General features: G+C 54.0%; 2 protein-coding genes across 3 annotated transcripts in view; both read left to right on the top strand.

Moving 5' to 3' along the window:
* Positions 1–516: 516 nt before the first annotated feature.
* On the top strand, positions 517–3526 carry polr3f (RNA polymerase III subunit F). Its single transcript, XM_023953573.1, has 9 exons — positions 517–675; positions 1548–1665; positions 1741–1808; positions 1873–1940; positions 2008–2120; positions 2197–2340; positions 2875–2982; positions 3052–3243; positions 3322–3526. The coding sequence occupies exons 1-9, from the start codon at positions 614–616 to the stop codon at positions 3397–3399; spliced, it is 951 nt and encodes a 316-aa protein (XP_023809341.1). The 5' UTR covers positions 517–613; the 3' UTR covers positions 3400–3526.
* A 1034-nt stretch (positions 3527–4560) lies between these two features.
* The window catches only part of LOC101164035 (spectrin beta chain, non-erythrocytic 1-like), a 25129-nt gene continuing 8111 nt past the window's right edge, over positions 4561–21578 (top strand). The window contains exons 1-26 of one of the 2 annotated variants that reach the window (XM_023953567.1): positions 4561–4687; positions 7311–7505; positions 9409–9560; positions 9719–9892; positions 10612–10703; positions 10776–10856; positions 10917–11032; positions 11138–11250; positions 11364–11551; positions 11634–11751; positions 11852–12010; positions 12088–12390; positions 12465–12618; positions 12690–13554; positions 13632–13766; positions 13846–14602; positions 14715–14917; positions 15105–15195; positions 15284–15430; positions 15614–15877; positions 15976–16200; positions 16379–16468; positions 16542–16820; positions 19635–19765; positions 20323–20527; positions 20623–20997. In XM_023953567.1, coding sequence (XP_023809335.1) covers positions 7361–7505; positions 9409–9560; positions 9719–9892; positions 10612–10703; positions 10776–10856; positions 10917–11032; positions 11138–11250; positions 11364–11551; positions 11634–11751; positions 11852–12010; positions 12088–12390; positions 12465–12618; positions 12690–13554; positions 13632–13766; positions 13846–14602; positions 14715–14917; positions 15105–15195; positions 15284–15430; positions 15614–15877; positions 15976–16200; positions 16379–16468; positions 16542–16820; positions 19635–19765; positions 20323–20527; positions 20623–20997 — 5562 coding nt within the window. In that variant the 5' untranslated portion in view covers positions 4561–4687; positions 7311–7360. Of the gene's footprint in view, positions 4688–7310; positions 7506–8362; positions 8697–9408; positions 9561–9718; positions 9893–10611; positions 10704–10775; positions 10857–10916; positions 11033–11137; positions 11251–11363; positions 11552–11633; positions 11752–11851; positions 12011–12087; positions 12391–12464; positions 12619–12689; positions 13555–13631; positions 13767–13845; positions 14603–14714; positions 14918–15104; positions 15196–15283; positions 15431–15613; positions 15878–15975; positions 16201–16378; positions 16469–16541; positions 16821–19634; positions 19766–20322; positions 20528–20622; positions 20998–21578 lie in introns of those variants that run through there. The other variant, XM_023953570.1, reaches the window with a different exon arrangement.

Below are 21578 nucleotides of genomic sequence, written 5' to 3'. Positions count from 1 at the left end.
GATCATTTGTTTTTTGAATGTATGTATGTTTACAGTTTTTGGGAGGATTTCTTTTTTTGGTGCTCTTCAAAGTTTCCCTTTCCTATTTCTATTCACTTACAAAAGCACATTATATTATTTGGAGTAGTTTCTGGTGATAATCTATTTGATTTGACATTCAATACCTTATTAATATCTGGGAAATTTTTCATTCACAAGTGCAGATTTGTAAAAACGAAACCATTATTTAATACATTTCTTAAAGAAATCAGTTTATATTTTAAATCTCTGACATTGATGAAAAACAAAAATGCAATAAAACTGTGTGTTTTCATTGAAGATCACATGCTGTATGACAATCCCTAGTGTTGTAAACTATAATTCTATATATTTTGTTTTATTTATTTACTTATTTTCTTTTTCTCTCTTTTTTGTATGTTGTTATTATGTGTATGTTTAAAGTTCAAATAAACAAAATTAAAAAAAAACAAAAAAAAACGTGAACGGACATCACGTGCTCTGATGACGTCACACAGGACCGAGCCTCTCCCGCCGCTGGGGGGCGGTAACGCTCCGGTCTCCGTGGTTCCCCCAGAAGAAGAAGCGGCGTCACCGGCAGCAGCGGACCGGGGAGATGGCGGAGGTTCGGGTAAAGAAAGAGACGAACCTGGCGGAACCTGCAGAGGTGGAGACCAGGTTCGGACCTCACGATTCTGCCGCGTGCCGGTCCATGACCGAAGCGCGTGCATTTCATCTACGAGCAGCTCCTTGGCTTGTTTCATGCGCGCGTGTCTTAAGTTCAGAAACGGTTCTGGTTCCGGAGGCTACTCTAAACCGAACCTCAGCAGGCTTCTAAGACCGAAACCACTTTGTCTGGTTCCAGAGGTTCGAATCGGGAGACCGACTCAGCTCACGCTCAGGTGGTTTTAGAACCGAGTCCAGTTCTGAAGGTTTTAGATCTGAGTAAACCTCCGAAGACTTCAGAACCGAGTGCAGGTCTGAAGACATTAGACTCGAGTCACTCGGGTCTAATGTCTTCATAACTGGACTCGGACTCGAGTCCCGTGAGTTCAGGTCTAAAGACTAAAGGAACCGAGTCCATCCAGGTCTGAAGACTTCAGAACTGAGTCCCGGTATGAAGGTTTTAGATCCGAGTCCAGGTCTGAAGACTTTAGAACCGAGTTCAGTTCTGCAGACTTTAGAACCGAGTCCCGGTATGAAGGTTTTAGATCCGAGTCCTGGTTTGAAGGTCCAGGTCCGAGGACTATCGCTGCAGCTGTTGGATGTTCTGGATGTTGTTCAGAGAACACGCGGATGGGTCAGACGGATTCTAGAGTTCAGGCGGTCTTTGGACCATTTCTGAAGATCCAACGTGACGTTCTGAACGGACCAGAAACACTAGAACCTCCGTCTTGGAGAGGTCCATCTGAAGATGTTCCTTTTTGTTCCAACTGGAGATGAGACCCAAGCTGACACAGGGTTTATTATGGGATGTCTGATCTTTGGAGCGACTGGACCTTGTGGTTCTGATCCAGGAACTTCAGCTCTGAACGCCTGTGTGTCTCCAGGATCAGAGAGCTGTGTCAGCAGTTCCCTCAGGGAATCACAGACCAGGTGATCCAGAACGACATGCCTCACCTGGAGCCGCAGCAGAGGGCCCTGGCCATCAACAAGCTGCTGTCCCTGGTTAGTCCGGTTCTGAACAACCCAATCCATTCTTCAGCGCAGAGGGGTTCTAACGTAACCTGGTGTTTGTTCCAGGGCCAGCTGGACTTGCTCAGGAACAGTTCTGGTCTTCTGTACAGATTAAAAGATTCTCAGACAGCCAGGTGAGCAGCGTTCCATCTGCAGGTTCTGGTTCTGTCCACCGTGAACCCCAATCCTCTGTTTCAGTAAGATGAAGGGCTCGGACAACCAGGAGAAGCTGGTTTACCAGATCATCGAGGATGCCGGAAACAAAGGTGAGCTCTGTCTGCCTCCTTCCAGAAGGTACCGCGGGTCAGAACCTCCCAGATGTTCTGTTCGCAGGAATCTGGAGCAGAGACATCCGCTTCAAGAGCAACCTCCCTCTGACCGAGATCAACAAGATCCTGAAGAACCTGGAGAGCAAGAAGCTCATCAAAGCCGTCAAATCTGTGGCCGTGAGTTCAGAACCGAGCCGGTCCAGACGTGCTTGTGGCCGCCGGCAGTCCTGAACTCTGCTCGTCTGCCACGCAGGCGTCCAAGAAGAAGGTCTACATGCTGTACAACGTGCAGCCGGACCGCTCCGTCACCGGAGGGGCCTGGTACAGCGACCAGGACTTTGAGTCCGAGTTCGTGGAGGTTCTGAACCAGCAGTGCTTCAAGTTCCTGCAGAGCAAGGTATGGAGAACCCAAATGTACGGAACACCAAACCAATGGGTCACAAAGGTCAGAGGTCAGCTGTAGAGCTACGTTTACACCGGGAAACGCGTTCAAGGGACCGCTTTGAGTCCAAAGTCTACGGGAACGCGTCTACGCTTCCGCCTCCAAACTCTACAAAAAGCGCCGCCATTGAACGTGAAACCAGTTGAACTTTGACCAATCAGGGACTCTGAGTTGGTTGCGACGTATGATGGCGTCAAAGCAGAAGTACCAACGACTGAAACTTGATCAGAAAGGACAAAGTAATAACTGCGGTTTGTGTCGACGCCAAGTCTATGATGGATCAGAATCGAGCTGTGAACAAAAGACTCACCAGATTTGGACGTTTCCCACCGAGTCGTCCAACCGCAGGAGACGGCGCCGGGTAGCCACAGTCCAGAATGAACGCCGTAGGCGAGCAAAGGTTCTGTGGTCTTCAACGCGCATCACGTGTGTGAACGTAGCACCAGGCTGAGGGGCCCACCCCTCACCCCCACTCACCCCTGTGTGCAGGCGGAGGCGGCGCGGGGCGGCCAGCAGAGCCCCATGGTTCAGAGGAACAGCTCCTTCGCCACGTCTCACGAAGTCTGGAAGTACATCAGCGAGTTGGGCATCAGCAAGGTGGCCCCGCCGTGACCTCACAGCCCCTCCCAACAGCTGCAGCTGTTCTCACAGGTGTCCCGTGTGCAGGTGGACCTGTCCATGGACGACATCGAGACCATCCTGAACACGCTGATCTACGACGGGAAGGTGGAGATGACCGTGATCGCCGCCAAGGAGGGGACGGTGGGCAGCGTGGACGGACAGATGAAGCTGTACCGCGGCGTGAACGCCGTGCTGCCGCCGGCGGGCCTGGTGAAGACGCCCTGCGGCCTGTGCCCGGTAAGCCGCGCTCCGACGCCCCCTGCTGCCGCTCCGGCTGCGGCACTCACCCCCCCCCCCCCCCCAATCTCTCTGCAGGTGTTTGACGACTGTCACGAAGGGGGGGAGATCTCGCCATCCACCTGCATCTACATGACAGAGTGGCTGGAGTTCTGACTCCGCCCATGGAACCCCGCCCCTTTCCTCCATGGAGCCACGCCCCTTTCCTCCATGGAACCCCGCCCCTTTCCTTTGGTTACGTCTGATTTAAGTTAATAAAGTTTTACTGTTGTGTGAAAAGCGACTCATGAATTCTGACTGAAGTGATTTTGAAGAAAGATCTTTTTTCAGATTTCCCATCAAGAGCGGCCAAAGGCCCCGCCCACAAGCTGTGTAACGTCATCCATGCTCGTTATAAACAGGAAATGGAAAAGATCCTTAAAACCAAGGGTCCCCAAACGATGGCCCGCCCCCCCATTAGACCCGGCCCCCTGAACGATACCAGAGAGAACCAGTTTATTATTATTGAAGCGTAGAAAACAGAATCAATAAAACTTGGAACAGAAAATGACAATAAGGGAAAGAATGCAGGATTTGAACCAGAGCGCTGACCACTGCTCCACCATGCCGCCTCCCAGGAGGAATTTAGCATTTGGATTCTGCGTATAGGGACTGCGGTTCTGAGATGGATCCGGTTTCCTGGAGCGGCCCGACCCGCCTCACAGATCGATGAGGAACATCGCTGACCATCAGGTTAGTCTGCCCCCCCCCCCCTAATGGACTCTCTGCTGACCGTCAGCAGGTCATGTGACCCATTAATGACCCCCCCCCCCCCCCATCAGAACCTTTAGACTAAAAACAGAAAACGGATCAAAACCGGAAATATAGAAAAGGTTCGAATCAACCAGAACTTGACATGAAGTCGCTGAACAGAACCACAAGAACTGGACCCAACTGAACTCAGAACTTCTCAGGGTCCAGTGGGACGGGTACCACCATCAGTGACGTCAGTGTTCGCTTCCTCCAGATCTGGACCGGAGTCCAGGTGAGCTTACACCTGCCAACCGAACTGAACCCTTATGGGAATCAAACCTGTGATCAGAACATGAGGACGGTCCCGACTCAGAACCGATTCTTTCCAAAGTTCTGATGGGCGCTGAGAACGGACCTAAAGTCCCCCTTCAATCCAGAACCGTCCGGAATAACACAGTAACGGTTACCGCGCATGAAGATCGGAGGGTTCGGTCTGAGCCCTTCACCCGAACCGGTTCGGTCAGACTGCTGTGACTCTGGGGGTCCGGCAGGACCGCGCACTGACAGGGGCGGGGGGAGGGGGCGGGGCAGTGCAGATCCTTCCCATCATCCCCTGCAGCAGCCGTCGCAGCAGCTGCAGCCCCCACTCCCCCGCCACTCCTGGATCCTGCAGACCCGCTGGAGTTCGGTGTCCGGTTCGGACCTTATCCTGGTAAGCAGCCGCAGGATCCTCGCGGTTGATGAGTGGGCTCCAAGGTGGGGTGGGGAGATGGGGAGGCGGGCGGTGCCGGACCCCCCCATCCCCAGCAACTTCGATCTGTGGACTCGGTCGGTGCGCCGGGATTCGGTTCGGCCTCCGCGGAGACGCGCGCGCCGCGGCAGCAGTCGTTTGTCCGGTAGGATGGAGGACAAAAGCGCGCGGGACAGGCGTGGCCGCGGGCAGGACGGCCGCCGGTTCCGGTCAGACACGCTCGCGTTTGTTGTTCAGGCAGCTGCAGTCCTGGTTCCGAGTTCGTCCGCGCGCACATAGGCACTGGTTTGACCCAAACCAGGTCCCGAAGGCGTTTTGTTTACTACTGCCCCCCCCCCCCCCAACTTCCTGTTATCTGACGTCATCTGGTCATTGGGCTAACTTCAGGACCGCTGAGCCTCCTGCAGAACTGAACTGGGCCAGCAGATTTGTGGTTCTGGAGAACCTGGTCAGGAATATAAACGGGTCAGCTGTTTCCGGTCCGTTTACATCCAGCTGATCCAGAGGAGAATATCATTACTACGAGTTTAGTTTGGGTCGGAACCAGAGCAGAACCTCTTAGGGCCTCAGTTTAGATCTTAGATTCGGTTCTGACAGGTGTAACCTGGGTTCTGGTTCTGGTTTTGGTGCAGATGTCAACCTTTAATGTTCTGTTGAAGTCGCTTAAAGATGAAAAGATCAGATAGTTTCAGAATTCTGGATCAGAACATGAATACTGTTCTAGTAGGAGGAAGAAGAACTGATGAAGAACGGAGGAAGAGGAGGTGATGAAGAACGGAGGAAGAAGAGGTGATGAAGAACGGAGGAAGAACTGAGGAAGAGGAAGTGATGAAGAACGGAGGAAGAGGAGGTGAGGAAGAACGGAGGAAGAGGAGGTGATGAAGAACGGAGGAAGAGGAGGTGATGAAGAACGGAGGAAGAAGAGGTGATGAAGAACGGAGGAAGAACTGAGGAAGAGGAAGTGATGAAGAACGGAGGAAGAGGAGGTGAGGAAGAACGGAGGAAGAGGAGGTGATGAAGAACGGAGGAAGAGGAGGTGATGAAGAACGGAGGAAGAGGAGGTGATGAAGTACGGAGGAAGAGGAGGTGAGGAAGAACGGAGGAAGAGGAGGTGATGAAGAACGGAGGAAGAGGAGGTGATGAAGAACGGAGGAAGAGGAGGTGATGAAGAACGGAGGAAGAACTGAGGAAGAGGAAGTGATGAAGAACGGAGGAAGAGGAGGTGAGGAAGAACGGAGGAAGAGGAGGTGATGAAGAACGGAGGAAGAGGAGGTGATGAAGAACGGAGGAAGAAGAGGTGATGAAGAACGGAGGAAGAACTGAGGAAGAGGAAGTGATGAAGAATGGAGGAAGAGGAGGTGAGGAAGAACGGAGGAAGAGGAGGTGATGAAGAACGGAGGAAGAGGAGGTGATGAAGAACGGAGGAAGAGGAGGTGATGAAGAACGGAGGAAGAGGAGGTGAGGAAGAACGGAGGAAGAGGAGGTGATGAAGAACGGAGGAAGAGGAGGTGATGAAGAACGGAGGAAGAGGAGGTGATGAAGTACGGAGGAAGAGGAGGTGATGAAGAACGGAGGAAGAGGAGGTGATGAAGAACGGAGGAAGAGGAGGTGAGGAAGAACTGAGGAAGAGGAAGTGATGAAGAACGGAGGAAGAGGAGGTGAGGAAGAACGGAGGAAGAGGAGGTGAGGAAGAACGGAGGAAGAAGAGGTGATGAAGAACGGAGGAAGAGGAGGTGATGAAGAACGGAGGAAGAGGAGGTGAGGAAGAACGGAGGATGAGGAGGTGATGAAGAACGGAGGAAGAGGAGGTGATGAAGAACGGAGGAAGAGGAGGTGATGAAGAACGGAGGAAGAGGAGGTGATGAAGAACGGAGGAAGAGGAGGTGAGGAAGAACGGAGGAAGAACTGAGGAAGAGGAAGTGATGAAGAACGGAGGAAGAGGAGGTGATGAAGAACGGAGGAAGAACTGATTGAATTGGACCCCGGTTCCGTCTGACCCCCCCATTATGGCCCAAACTAATCCATCCTCCTCTTCCTCATCCTGGAGCTGGAAGCTGCAGGGAAATGGTTCCATTACGTCTCCCTCAGGACCTCCTGGTTCTGGTCTGAGTGCCGTAATGGATCCATTAGAGTTTGTCAGCTGAGCCAGGAGGCCGTCACAACACATTACCCATAAGGCCTTGCTGCAGCACAAACAGCAGAGCTTTCTGGAAGCTCACCTTCAGATGAAGTGATCGATGAACGAGGAAGAGGAGGAGGAGAAATTGGTCTGATGGACCAGTTTTATTGTCATGGTTCTGACCGGTTCTGACCCGTTTCTCTGTTTTTTCATTTGCTGTCTTGTTTTATTTTTCAGTTTGTTCATTTGTAAAAGGACAATGATTGGTTCTGGATCAGTTCGGTTCCTCTCTGGGTGGTCTTTTGGTTGGCTGCAGCTGAAGGCCCGCCCCCTTTTAGAAGACCCGCCCCCTGGCTGTTTGTGTGTGCAGTTCTTCAGGAGAACCAGCCTCAGAACCGAAACTCTTTGAAAATTCAGGTTTCTCTGTGTGTCAGGATGACCGGTTCTGTTTGGTTCTGTCCACAGGCGAACGAGCCCATGTGTTTCTGCTGAGGTCAGGGAGCTGAACGGTCACCATGACGACGGTGGCCACCGAGCTGGAGCCCATGGACCTGCAGCAGCAGTACAGCGAGACGGTCAGCAACCGCTGGGACGACGACTGGGACAACGAGAACAGCTCGGCCCGCCTCTTTGAGCGCTCCCGCATCAAGGCGCTGGCAGGTACAGGCCCCGCCCCTCGGAGCTGGAAGATGAAGAGCCCTCTGTGGTTAGAACCGCTGCACACGTCTGACCAGAACCGCTGGCGATCCTTAAAAACTCCACAGCAGAGCAGAAAACCCGTCCACTGCGGTTCTGCTGGTCAGGGGGGCGGAGCTTTGCTAATGTTCTGCCCCGCTGGTGTTAGATGGTGGGAGTCAAAGTCAGGACTGTGAGCTCACACCACAGCTCTGACAACAGGACTAAGACACAGTGAGGTGCATGCTGGGAGCTGTAGTTCTGTCCTCAGCTGACAGAGCGGGAAGTCAGGCGTGGCGTTCTGTTTGTTTCCCACTTCCTGTCCTTGAGTCTGGAATGTCCCGAAACAAAGAGGGGAAATGGCCCCGCCCCCACACCCATGACATCATGGTCAGGCTGCACACACGTGCACAGAAACGTGCACGCTGCGCAAAACTTCCTGTGCTCTGACTACAGCTAAAGTGGGTCAGAGTCCAACCGGCTTGTTCTGGTTAAAAAGCAGAACTCTGTGTACCACAGTGCAGTTCTGTTCAGAACTCAGTTTAAGGTTCTGGACCTTCCAGAAGAACCAACTTGTGTGGGTCAGAGGTTCGGACCAGCAGCTGCTGGTTCTCTGGACCAGAACCTATCTGAAGTCCTGGTTGTCCTCCCTGTCCTCTAATCGGATCAGGAGGTCCAACGCTCAGCTGGCGTGCACGAGGGCGCCTGAGCTGCAGGAAGCCAGAGTGGTGCATGCACACGTACGTGCACGCTCGCAGACGCTGCCACCCCCCTCCCACCTCCCAGAGCGTCACGCCGACCTCTGGACTCGCCCCTCCCCCCAGAGCCCAAAGGCTTCACCCTCGGCGGTCTCAAAGGTTCTTCTGTGGCGGAGCTACTGCCTGACTCGGGTCGAGCCAGGTAAACCCTGCTTTGACCCGGTTCCTGGTTCTTCTGGAGCAGGCAGAACCGGACCGTCTCCCAAGTTCTGCTGCAGAGTTTCCTGCTGGTATCAGCAGAAGCTCTGCCGGAGGGAAGGCCTCAGCGGTCCACCTGAGCAGCCACGCTGGTTCTGAGTGATCCGGTCTGGGGGCCTAGGATGGTCCTACACCCCCGGAGCAGCAGAAGTGTCTGTGATGGAGGGCGCGGCCCACATGACCTTCAACCCGCTGGACGGCCGATTCAAGCAGCTGCAAGGTGAGGGGCAGAACCTGTGGCGGCCCGCTGGGGGCGTGGCCGGACTGTGTGAGGAGCAGCATTTCTCCGTGTGTCCCGGAGCAGCAGAACCGGAGGAAAGTTCCTCTGATCTAACGGTTCGATAAGGTCAGGGGGTGGGGCAAAGTAAAGAGAGGAGGACTCTGTTTGGTGCATCCGGCTGTCAATCAAAAAGGCTCCCGTCTGCCTCCAGCGGTTCTTTGTGAAACGTTTGGGTCGCCCCGGGGTGCTTCAAAGCCATCACTGGTGGGAATTACCCAGAAGCCCCTGGGTAAGGTGCTGGAGGCAGATTCGTTTGTAAAATGTTGCTGCAAACCAAATCTCCTTGGCAACCAGACTTTCAAAAGCTCCGCCCACATTGATGGGACAACTGTGATGTCATCTTGTTCAGGTAAAGAGTCGCCGCTCTCAGAGGTTTTGTTGCCCCGGGATGATGGCGCTCGCCATCGCCACACCCTTTCACGAAGGAACTACGCCTTGTTTTGGTGATGGAGGGTGGGGTTTCAGACCTCTCAGGAGCAGCGCCGCCCCCTTCTGCTTGGAACAGGAAGTGTTTGCTGGAACGCTCATCACTCCACGTTTTAGACAAATGACTGGTCAAGAAAATGTTGTCCTTGACTTGGAGCACGCGCAGTAGGTTCTGATAGAAGTTGTGGGCGGAGCCTCTGTTTAGCTTTGCTCTGTGTGTCTGCAGATGAGCGGGAGGCGGTGCAGAAGAAGACCTTCACCAAGTGGGTGAACTCCCACCTGTCCAGAGTGTCCTGCAGGATCACAGACCTCTACCTGGACCTGAGAGACGGACGGATGCTCATCAAGCTGCTGGAGGTTCTGTCCGGAGAGAGGCTGGTAACTATTCCAACGCAGACGGTCAGGTAGCTGTGGGAGGGGCCACAGGAACCTCCCCCTGTTCCCCCCGTGGCCTCTGGCAGAACCGCATGAAACCATCAGGATGACTGTTCTGAGCATGTGCAGTTTGAAGCGTCCCGTCTGCGCTCTGTCTGCAGCCGAAGCCCACCAAAGGCCGGATGCGCATCCACTGCCTGGAGAACGTGGACAAGGCGCTGCAGTTCCTGAAGGAGCAGCGGGTCCACCTGGAGAACATGGGCTCCCACGACATCGTAGACGGGAACCACCGGCTGACGCTGGGCCTCATCTGGACCATCATCCTGCGCTTCCAGGTAACGTCCGGGAGCAGAACACCTGAGCTGAGTCTGTGATGACAACCGAGCACTTCTGCAGGTAGACAGCAGCCACGCCCCTCTATCTACCAGCTGCCAGAGGGTGTGGCCCTGACAGGTGACGCCGGCATAGGTGGGGCTCATGAAGACCTTCACCGTCTTTGAACGATGAAGGTCTTCCTCAAGCCCCGCCCCCTCCTGTCTGCCGCAGTAGAAGCAGGAAGTTCAGAGGATAAAACCATTAGTGATCTTCTCACGCCGCAAGGCCTGATGGTCAATGTTTGAACGGGAGGCGGGACTTCTGAGGTTCAGAAGGTCTGGGGGGGGTGGACCCCCCCAGATGCTGCTTTCTGCTGCTGATATCAACTCTCTGCCTTGAGGAGGGAAAATGTTTCTGCTTCACGCCGTCTCGTCGTTCAGAGCACATCACTACATTTCCCATGAATCACAGCAGCTTCCTCCATCCACAGCCGGGTGCTGACCTTTGTGTTCCTGGGTGAAGTGGGTGGGGCTTGTGTGGGGCACATTAAGGAGACTTTAAATTGATGATGAGGAGAAAAAAGGAGGGAATACTCATCGGTTGGGGGGCAGACGTCTGGACGCCACAGCGACCTTCTACTAGTTCTGAGCGTGTGCGGTTTGAAGCCGTCTGCAGGGGCGGAGTTAGAACCCGACAGAGGATGATCCTCCTGACCGCGCTCTGTCTGCTGTGGTTCCAGATCCAGGACATCAGCGTGGAGACGGAAGACAACAAGGAGCGGCGTTCCGCCAAAGACGCTCTGCTTCTGTGGTGTCAGATGAAGACGGCGGGGTGGGGCTCGCCGCCGCTGCGTCTGAACTGCGGCCGCAGACGCTGAGACTAACCGCTGCTCATCTTCCTCAGGTACCCCAATGTCAACATCCAGAACTTCACCACCAGCTGGAGAGACGGCATGGCCTTCAACGCTCTCATCCACAAACACAGGTGAGCTGGGGAGGGGCGTGGCCACCTGGGAAGTGGCGTCAACGCGTTTGTTGTTTTCAGACCGGACCTGATCGACTTCGACAAACTGAAGAAGTCCAACGCTCACTACAACCTGCAGAACGCCTTCAACCTGGCAGAGCAGCACCTGGGCCTGACCAGGCTGCTGGACCCAGAAGGTACCGAGGGGACGAGTCGGCCCCCTCCACCTGAGTTTTAACAGGCTCCACCCTTCTGTGTGTTTGGTGTTGCGGTCTCCATCTTGTTTTTGTGCTGCGATGCAGACATCAGCGTGGACCATCCCGATGAGAAATCCGTCATCACCTACGTGGTGACGTACTACCACTACTTCTCCAAGATGAAGGCGCTGAAGGTGGAGGGCAAACGCATCGGGAAGGTGTGTTGATCAAAGCGACCAATCACTGAGGAGACCCCTCTTCCCCCATCACTCCGGTCTTCTGGATCAGGTTGACTCAGGTGTAGATGAGTGAAGCCCTTCTGCTCTTCCAGGTGTTGGACAACGCCATCGAGACGGAGAATTTGATCGAGAAGTACGAGTCTCTGGCCTCGGCTCTGCTGGAGTGGATCGAGCAGACTATCATCATCCTCAACAACAGGAAGTTCGCCAACTCCCTGGTGGGAGTCCAACAGCAGCTGCAGGCCTTCAACACCTACCGCACGGTGGAGAAGCCCCCCAAGTCAGAGCACCGCCCTCTACTCATGGCTGGGATCTGCAGGAGCTCACGGTCCAAGCCCCTGACCTCTGATCTGCTCTCACAGGTTCACCGAGAAGGGAAACCTGGAGGTCCTCCTCTTCACCATCCAGAGCAAGATGAGAGCCAACAACCAGAAGGTGTACATGCCTCGAGAGGGAAAGCTCATTTCGGACATCAACAAGGTGAGCGGGGCTCCAAGGCCGGCTGTGGGAGGGGCTTGTGTTTAAAGTGAGACCCCGGTGGGTGCAGGTCCTGGAAATGACCATGTGATCTCCTCCTCAGGCATGGGAGCGTCTGGAGAAAGCGGAACATGAACGAGAGTTGGCTTTAAGGATGGAGCTGATTCGTCAGGAGAAGCTAGAGCAACTGGCCAGACGCTTCGACCGCAAGGCGGCGATGAGGGAGACCTGGCTGAGCGAGAACCAGAGGCTGGTGTCCCAGGTGGAGCATCAGACAGAACTCCAGCTGCACATACAATGCCGTTGCTGTCCTGAAGTTCCACCTTTTTCTGTCTGCAGGACAACTTTGGTTTGGATCTTCAGGCCGTTGAAGCAGCCACCAAAAAGCACGAGGCCATCGAGACTGACATCGCGGCATACGAGGAGCGCGTGCAGGCCGTGGTCGCTGTGTCCAAGGAGCTGGAGCTGGAGTGCTACCATGACATCAAGCGCATAGCAGCTCGGAAGGACAACGTGCTCCGGCTGTGGGAGTACCTTCTGGAGCTGCTGAAGGCCCGCAGACAGAGGCTGGAGATGAACCTGGGCCTGCAGAGAGTCTTCCAGGAGATGCTCTACATCATGGACTGGATGGACGAAATGAAGGTGAGCCAGAGACCACAAACATCTGGAACCCTCTTTCACAAGACGGGAGAATGTCAGCTTGTATGTCTTTCCAGATGTTGCTTCTGTCCCAGGATTATGGGAAACACCTGTTGGGCGTGGAGGACCTCCTGCAGAAACACGCCCTGGTGGAGGCGGACATCGCTATCCAGGCCGACAGAGTGAGGGCCGTCTCCTGCAACGCCAACAAGTACTCTGTCACGGACGGCGGTGAGTTCCCTTGCTTGTTTGTCCTCCAGGGAGAACCTGAAGAGTTCTGATGAGAACCTTCTTCTGTCCAGGCTACAAACCCTGTGACCCACGGGTCATCCAGGACCGGGTGGCCCACCTGGAGTTCTGCTACCAGGAGCTGACACAGCTGGCCGCTGAGCGCCGCGCCCGCCTGGAGGACTCGCGTCGACTCTGGAAGTTCTTCTGGGAAATGGCCGAAGAGGAGGGCTGGATCCGCGAGAAGGAGCAGATCCTGTCCTCACTGGAGCAGGGCAGGGACCTGACGGGGGCGGTGCGCCTTCTGAGCCAGCAGCGCGCCCTAGAGGATGAAATGAGCGGGCGCGCCGGCCATCTGCAGCACACCATCACTGAGGGCCGGGCCATGGTGCAGGTCGGGCATAATGGCTCGGATAAGATCCTGGAAAGGATCGGCGACCTGCAGGCACAGTGGGCGGAGCTAGAGCAGCACGCCGCCGTGACCCGCAGGAGGCTGGAGGAAGCTCTGGCCTTGCACCAGTTCCAGGCCGACGCAGACGACGTGGACGCATGGACGCTGGACGCACTCCGCATCGTTTCTAGCGGGGAGACGGGCCACAACGAATTCTCCACCCAGGCTCTGGTCCGGAAACACAAGGATGCTGCCGCAGAAGTAGCCAGCTATCGGCCGGTGATCGACTCCCTGCATGAGCAGGCCGCCACGCTGCCAAAGGAAGAGGCGGAGTCAGTTCGTGGCCGACTGGCTGGAATCGAGGAGCGCTACAAGGAGGTGGCAGAGCTGACGAAGCTGAGGAAGGAGGCTCTGCAGGACGCTTTGGCCCGCCACAAAATGTTCAGCGAGGCCAACGCCTGCCAGGTGTGGATCGAGGAGAAGGAGCAGTGGCTGAACGCCACGGAAATCCCGGAAAAGCTGGAGGACCTGGAGGTCGTACAGCACCGGTGGGTCGATGGGGCAGGGGCCGCTATCACCTCCGCTGCTAAACCTTCGCCTAACGTGGGCGCCGTTTTCTCTGCAGGTTTGACAGTCTGGAGCCGGAGATGAACAACCAGGCGTCCCGCGTGGCTGTGGTGAACCAGATCGGCCGGCAGCTGATGCACGCCGGTTCTCCAAGTGACGACATCAAGGCCCAGCAGGACAAGCTCAACAATAGGTACCGTCCAGAAAACACAGACGCGTTTGAGTCTGAAGCAGGCCTGTCCTCAGACTCTGAGCCTTGGTTTTGCCACCAGGTGGGGTCTGTTCCGTGATCTGCTGGACCTGAAGAAAGAGTCCCTGAACTCTGCTCTGGGCGTCCAGAACTACCACCTCGACTGCAACGAGACCAAGTCTTGGATCAAAGAGAAGACCAAGGTGATTGAGTCCACTCAGGAACTGGGCAATGACCTGATGGGCGTCTTGGCTCTGCAGCGCAAACTGACCGGCATGGAGCGAGACCTGGTCGCCATTGAAGACAAGCTGGGTGACCTTCGAGGCGAGGCCCAAAGGCTGGCGGAGGAGCACCCGGATCAGGCCAAGGCCATCACCGGCCGGCTGGCCGAAATCACAGCTGTGTGGGAGGAGATGAAAAACACGCTGAAGCGCCGGGAGGAGTCTCTGGGGGAAGCCCGCAAACTGCAGCAGTTCCTGCGAGATCTGGACGACTTTCAGTCCTGGCTGTCTCGTACTCAGACCGCCGTGGCGTCTGAAGACATGCCCAACACGCTGGCCGAGGCCGAGAAACTGATGGCTCAGCACGACGGCATCAAGAACGAGATCCTAAACTATGAGGAGGACTACCAGAAGATGCGGGACATGGGGGACATGGTGACGCGTGGCCAGACGGACGCACAGTACATGTTCCTGCAACAGCGGCTGCAGGCGCTCGACACCGGCTGGAACGAGCTGCACAAGATGTGGGAGAACAGGCAGAATCTGCTGTCTCAGTCGCATGCTTACCAGCTGTTCCTGAGGGACACCAAGCAGGCCGAGGCCTTCCTCAACAACCAGGTAAGCCAGGAGACCCCCTTCATGACGGACTGGTACCAGCAGGGTCCCAGAAGGAGCGCAGTGCTTCGTTGTTTGGGTACCTGTATGTTCTCTTACCCGGTTCTGCCTGCAGGAGTACGTTCTGGCCCACGCAGAAATGCCCCCCACTCTGGAGGGGGCCGAGGCTGCCATCAAGAAACAGGAAGACTTCATGACCACCATGGACGCCAACGAAGACAAGATCAACGGCGTGATGGAAGCAGGGCGGCGGCTGGCCAGCGACGGAAACATCAACGCGGAGAAGATCAAGGAGAAGGTGGCGTCCATCGATGACAGGTAGCTTCACCTTAGTGTGGGGGAGGGACAGATGTCTCTGTGGAGAACAGCCCTGTGGTCCATGGGAATTCCTGAGTGTACCTGTGGGGAACTCAGCTGCTAGTGAGGTCATCTGCTCTGAGCCACGAAGGCCTCCACCTTCATCGATGTGTCCTCCCACTGACGGTCGCTCTGATCCTTCTTCCAGGCACAAGAAAAACAGGGAGGCTGCTGTGGAGCTGCTGATGAGACTGAAGGACAACCGGGACCTGCAGAAGTTCCTCCAGGAATGTCAGGAGGTCAGCGTCACTTTGGACAGAACAGCAGACTTTCTCTGTGCTCAGAGGTTTCCAGGCAGTTCTCAAAGCCTCTGCTGTGTCTGTTCAGTTATCTCTGTGGATCAGCGAGAAGATGCTGACGGCTCAGGACATGACCTACGACGAGGCCAGGAACCTGCACAGCAAGTGGCTGAAGCACCAGGCCTTCATGGCGGAGCTGCAGTCCAACAAGGAGTGGCTGAACAAGATCGAGAAGGTACGGCGTACAGCGAGTAGATCAGGGTGGAGCCAGGTCTGACTGCTGCCGGAAAGCAGTCGGGGTTTGGTCCACGTCTCAGAGGTTCTCAGATGTTCTTTCTCTACTTTCTCTGAGTCTTGGAACCTTAATATCTGAGTTTGAGGTGGAGAACAGCAGCTGACCTTCTCCTCCTGACATCAGGACGGGACTTTGTTGGTGTCGGAGAAGCCGGAAACGGAGGTGGTGGTGAAGGAGAAGCTCACGGCGCTCCACTCCATGTGGGAGGAGCTGGAGTCCACCACGCAGACCAAAGCTCAGTGTCTGTTTGACGCCAACAAGACGGAGCTGTTCACACAGAGCTGCACGGACCTGGACAAGTGGTTGGGGGGCCTGGAGGGTCAGATCCAGTCTGAGGACTATGGGAAAGACCTGACCTCCGTCAACATTTTGCTGAAAAAGCAGCAGGTACCACACCTGACCCGCGGTTGGGTCTGGGCGGGGTCTCCTCCCCTCTGGAGGGTCACCACATCCATCCATGTTCTGTGTGCTCTGCTCCTGCTCAGATGCTGGAGAACCAGGTGGAGGTGCGTCAGAGGGAGGTGGTGGAGCTCCAGAGCCAGGTGAAGGCTCTGGGTCAGGAGGCCAAGGACACCGATGAGGTGGACGGGCGGCGGCAGGGGGTGGAGAAGAAGTTCCAGGAGCTGCTGGAGCCGCTGAGGCACCGCCGCAACTTGCTGGTGGCGTCCAGGGAAGGTCATCAGTTCAACCGGGACGTTGAAGACGAGATCGTACGTACCCGCGTGGTTCCCACTGTTCATGAGCCCCCAGCACCACAAACCCCTCCTTACTGAAACCTGAGACCCCTCCCCTCCCCATCAATCAAACTGGTGACTCCATAGTCATCAGACCTTGAACCCTGAGGTCCACCAGGTTCACCAACCCCCCCACCGCTCTGTCCCCTTGCAGCTGTGGGCTCAAGAGCGGATGCCCGTGGCCACATCCACCGACCACGGACACAACCTGCAGACGGTGCAGCTGCTCATGAAGAAGAACCAGGTGAGGAATCTCTCCAGAACCTCGGCCCGGTCTCTCAGGATTCTGGCTCACGGCGGTGCGGCTCTGGTTTCAGACGCTGGAGAAGGAGCTTCAAGGCCATCAGCCTCGCATCGACGACATCCTGGAGCGCAGCCAGAGCCTGCTCCGGGACCAGACCTCCGGCACCGAGGGGATCCACCGGCGCCTGGCCGAGCTGCAGGAGCTGTGGGACCGGCTGAGGGAGGAGGGGCGGCGGCGCCACGCCCGGCTCCAGGAGGCCCACAAAGCCCAGCAGTACTACTTTGATGCAGCCGAGGCCGAAGCCTGGATGAGCGAGCAGGAGCTCTACATGATGTCTGAGGAGAAGGCCAAGGTGGGAGGGGGGCTCACACCTGTCTTTGGGCGGGGGGCGGGGTCATTTATATTGTCCACTATTACAACACAGTTGTAATTAAAACTAAACTAAACTAAACTAAACTGGGCCTCTCTGCCCTTAGATCCTCTTCAGTAAGGACAAACTCATAAAAAAAAGGTTTCCGGGGGGAAAAAAGAATCACTCCCCCAAGGGGGAGAGGGACAATACATGAATCACTGCACCAAACAGAGGCACGGAGAACTAAATGATGAATAATGATCAAGAATAGAGAAGAGAGGAAGAGTAGAAGTAGATGAGAAAAGAGGACAGAACCCCAGAGCACCATAGTTACCCCAGCTTCAACTTCTAGCAGCTACAAACATCTAGGGCTGCGTATTGGCAAGAGTCTGGCGATACGATACGTATCCCGATACTTTACCAAAACATATTTCCTTTCTGTTTTTTTAAGGACTTTGAAAAAACTTTACCTGAATCTTAATGTCTTCCACTGTAATAAAATGGTCAAATTCAGTTTATTTAATGATCACAATGTTAATGTTAAGCACTGCAACTGTATCTCATATATAAGTTCATAGTGCTTTTATTTTGGTAAGTTAAAACATAGAAAGGGAAGTCAACATTGTCTGATTTAAAACATAAATATATATTTATCAGTGTAAGAAAAAACAAAGAATGAATGTTCCTTAACCAATAAGTGTCTTTTGGGGAAATAAAATGCTGTTTATTTTCAGCATTAATGTAGCTTCTCTAGTGCTTTTCAACGGTTCTGGGGCCTGAATGGTGCTTCCAAAATAAAGGGGTGGGGGGGGGTCAAACTGTTTTTTTCCAGAAACAATAAAGTGTGATGATGAGGCAGCAGGACAGAAGGAAGGAAAGTTGCTTTAATGTAACAAAGAAGGTGCTTTGTATGTTTACAGTCTGCTCTGCTGCACCTTTGCCTGCAGACACGCTTCTCACACACAGAAGGAACTGGTAACACTGATCACCACAGTCAGCCTTTTTCAGAGCGATGTACACATCCCTCTGATCCATCAGGTCACTAAACTAGAATCTGTTGCTGGGAGGTTCTGCAGAACTTTAGACCGCTTTGCTAGCATGTTAGCAGATGCTAAGCGCATTAGCCTATTAGCTGCTGCCGTGCTTCATTGTCTATCTTATTTATCTGAGCCGCTAAAAAGCACAGAAATCCTCGTTTTTCTATCTTACTGGCAGCAACATGGCTCAGAGTTTCTGTCTAGTATCCCTTCAAGTAAAAATGAAGTATTTCATGTCTCAGAACAACAGAACCAGCTGCCTCTGGCTGCAGTCTTCCTGTTGTCTTGTGCAGAGTAGAGCTGCTCAAAGAGGCTCCATGTTCTCTGCTGCCAACTAGAGGTCGGAGGGTGAAGTGGACAACAAGAGTCAGACGCTGAAGGACGCTCAGAAATAATTAAAGAAACATCGATCTGGCAGCATTTTGAATCCATACAAGTATTGCCAAATGAACTATTGCGATATTTTACCCAATCGATTTTTTTCTGACACCCCTACAAACAACAAATAGTTATGTTATTAGGTTTAATTTCAACACATTAACATTAAGTTAAATAATCTCTGAATACTAACTAGTCTGACAATAAGCCTGTCCACAGAGGAATGTTTTCAGTCTAGCTTTGAATGTAGAAACTGAGTCGGCCTCTCTTCCATGAGCTGGGAGTTTATTCCATAAAACAGGAGCTTGGTGGCTAAACGCTCTACCTCCAACCGTACTTTTACTAATTCTAGGAACCACAAGCAGTCCTGCATTTAGTGAGTGAAGTGTTCTCATTGGATGGTAAGGGACTATGAAGTCCTTAATATAGGACGGGGCCATTCCATGTAAGGCCTTATAGGTTAACAGGAGGATCTTGAACTTGATTCTAGAATCAACTGGGATCCAGTGAAGTGAAACTAACACAGGAGTGATGTGATCTCTTCTGCTAGTTCCAGCTAACAATCTAGCTGCTGCGTTCTGAACAAGCTGGAGACTTCTTAAGGAACTCTTAGGACACGCTGCTAACAAGGAGTTACAGTAATCCAGCCTCAACGTAACAAATGCATGGATGAGTTTTTCAGCATCACTCTTAGAAAGTAGATTTCTGATCTTAGCAATATTCCGCAGGTGAAAAAAGGCAGTTCTACACGCCTGAGATATGTGAGCCTTAAATGATAAATCCTGGTCAAGTAAAACCCCAAGGTTTCTAACTGTGGAATTGGGGGCTATACTTATGCCATCCAGGGAGACTATCTGAGCAGACAGAGCATCTCTGAGGTTTTTAGGATCTAGTATAATGACCTCAGTTTTTTCTGGGTTCAAGAGGAGGTAATTAATTGTCATCCAGGTCTTGATGTCACTGATGCAGGCATTCAGTTTCTCTATCTGGTCATTCTGGTCAGGCTTCATGGATAAATACAACTGCGTATCGTCGGCATAACAATGAAAATTAATGCTGTGTTTCCTGATTATGTTTCCTAGGGGTAGCATATAAAGCGTAAACAGGATCGGCCCCAAGACTGAGCCCTGTGGGACTCCATAGTTGACTCGAGTGCACTGAGAGGAATGTCCATTTACATTAACGAACTGATACCTATCAGACAGATAGGATTTAAACCACTGGAGAGCAGATCCTCTGATCCCTATGTCCTGCTCTAATCTATGGAGTAAAATACCGTGGTCGATAGTGTCAAAGGCTGCACTGAGGTCTAAGGCTCACACCTGTTTATGGGTGGAAGGGGGACTCACCCCTGTCTTTGGGGGGCCGTCTCTGAAGGCAGCCTTGTCCGTGTCATCAGGATGAGCAGAGCGCCATCACCATGCTAAAGAAGCACCAGATCATGGAGCAGGCGGTGGAGGACTACGCCGAGGTCGTCCACCAGCTGTCCAAGACCAGCAGAGGCCTGGTGGCTAATGAACACCCTGAGAGGTACTGCCCCCACCCACCTACTGGACCCTCCTCCCACCTTTAGGTTACATTCTTTCACTCACAGACCTTCATCGGGCTCAGGGTTTCAGATTTGTTGGGCTGCAGGTGAGCCCATCCTGGAGGTGGAGGCATTTGATAGAGGTAGACCTGAGTTTTGTTTTGGTCCACCTACTCTTGAGACCTTGAGCCTGAAAGACAAAAACCAGGGTCAGACGAGAGGTTCACAGCGGCTCCTGTGTTCCTCACAGATCTCACAGGGACAGTTTTTACAGCCAGCTGTGTCTGAGATAACGAAACACACAGAGAAGAGAACCCTGAGAACCACCAAGCTGCTGCAGATCTTCCTCTCATTCACAGGCTGTAGAACCTGAAGACCTTGAGGTCTTGGATCAAGTCAGAACAGGGTGGTTCTGTACGCTCTTGCCACAGTTGGAACCGACTTTCTGATAGCACTATTAGGGTTGTGGCGTTCTGCAGGACGTCTGCGTGTTCTGTACTAACACAGAGCGTGTGTGTGTGTGTGTGTGTGTGTGTGTGTGTGGGTGCACGTGCATCAGCGAGCGGATCGGCATGCGGCAGTCCCAGGTTGACAAGCTGTATGCCGGCCTGAAGGACCTGTCAGAAGAAAGGCGGGGCAAACTGGAGGAAAGGCTCCGCCTCTTCCAGCTGAACCGAGAGGTAGACGATCTGGAGCAGTGGATAGCGGAGCGGGAGGTGGTGGCCGGGTCACACGAGCTGGGACAGGACTACGAGCACGTCACGGTACGGCACGTCTGACCGAGGCGGCTTGGAAGGCGGAGCCTCTGCTGCAACAGAACTGCCCAGTCCTGTTCTGAACAAAGCCTCTCGTCCAGCAGATGTTGCAGGAGCGGTTCCGAGAGTTTGCGCGGGACACGGGGAACATTGGGCAGGAGCGCGTGGACGGCGTCAACCACCTGGCAGATGAGCTGATCAACGCCGGACACGGGGACGCCGCCACGGTGGCGGAGTGGAAGGACGGGCTGAACGAGGCCTGGGCCGACCTGCTGGAGCTCATCGATACCCGAACGCAGATTCTGGCTGCCTCCTTTGAGCTGCACAAGTTTTACCACGACGGAAAGGAGATCCTGGCGCGCATCGCAGACAAGCAGAAGAAACTGCCGGAGGAAATGGGCCGCGACCAGAACACGGTGGAGACGCTGCAGAGGATGCACACCAGCTTTGAGCGGGACGTCCAGGCGCTCGGAGCTCAGGTGAGTCCAGCGGGGGAGGGGGTTGTCAGAAGTCAGGAGATTAAACAAGGTACCTCTTCCAACCGACTGAGATGAGATGAACCCTGACCTTTAGCCTTCGTGACATGCTGCCCTACGGGGGGGGGGGGGGGTTTAACCTGGGTGGGTTCTGCATGTTTGTGGGTTGTCTAGTCCACGGAGGTCGTAGGGAGGAGCTTTGGGGGATCTCAGGTGTGTCTGTGGTGAATGTATCGCAAAGTATTCCTACACATAATGGAAGTTCCACACACTTATGACGTACGGGTGACGCTGTCGTACAGCGACCCAACGCCACGCTCTAGTCGTTACTGAGGTGTGAGTTCTGACTCCTGACTGACCGCACAAACGCTGCACGCACACACGGCGGTGTGCAGGTGATACGTACGCGCCTGTAGGACGTCCTCAGGAACTGTCTGCAGGATTTGTGGAAAAAAGGAAAACAAAAAGCGTACGACGCACTTGCATCTCACCTACGTCCACCTCGCGCAGCGATCTCCCACTTTTGATGACTCGTACGGGTCACCCGCTTGTCCTTGCAGGGTTGACCAGTTTTCACTGGCAGA

The sequence above is a fragment of the Oryzias latipes genome, chromosome 1, assembly GCF_002234675.1.
Source record: "Oryzias latipes chromosome 1, ASM223467v1".
NCBI classification, from domain to species: domain Eukaryota; kingdom Metazoa; phylum Chordata; class Actinopteri; order Beloniformes; family Adrianichthyidae; genus Oryzias; species Oryzias latipes.
This window is presented reverse-complemented; position numbering and strand designations above follow the sequence as displayed.

What these genes read in the sequence shown, in the direction of transcription:
- polr3f (XM_023953573.1), top strand. Translation starts at nt 614, where the DNA reads ATGGCGGAGGTTCGGGTAAAGAAAGAGACGAACCTGGCGGAACCTGCA. An exon ending in TCAAGTTCCTGCAGAGCAAG is followed by an intron (nt 2,341 to 2,874) that starts GTATGGAGAACC and finishes CCCTGTGTGCAG; the next exon opens with GCGGAGGCGGCGCGGGGCGG. An exon ending in CGCCCTGCGGCCTGTGCCCG is followed by an intron (nt 3,244 to 3,321) that starts GTAAGCCGCGCT and finishes ATCTCTCTGCAG; the next exon opens with GTGTTTGACGACTGTCACGA.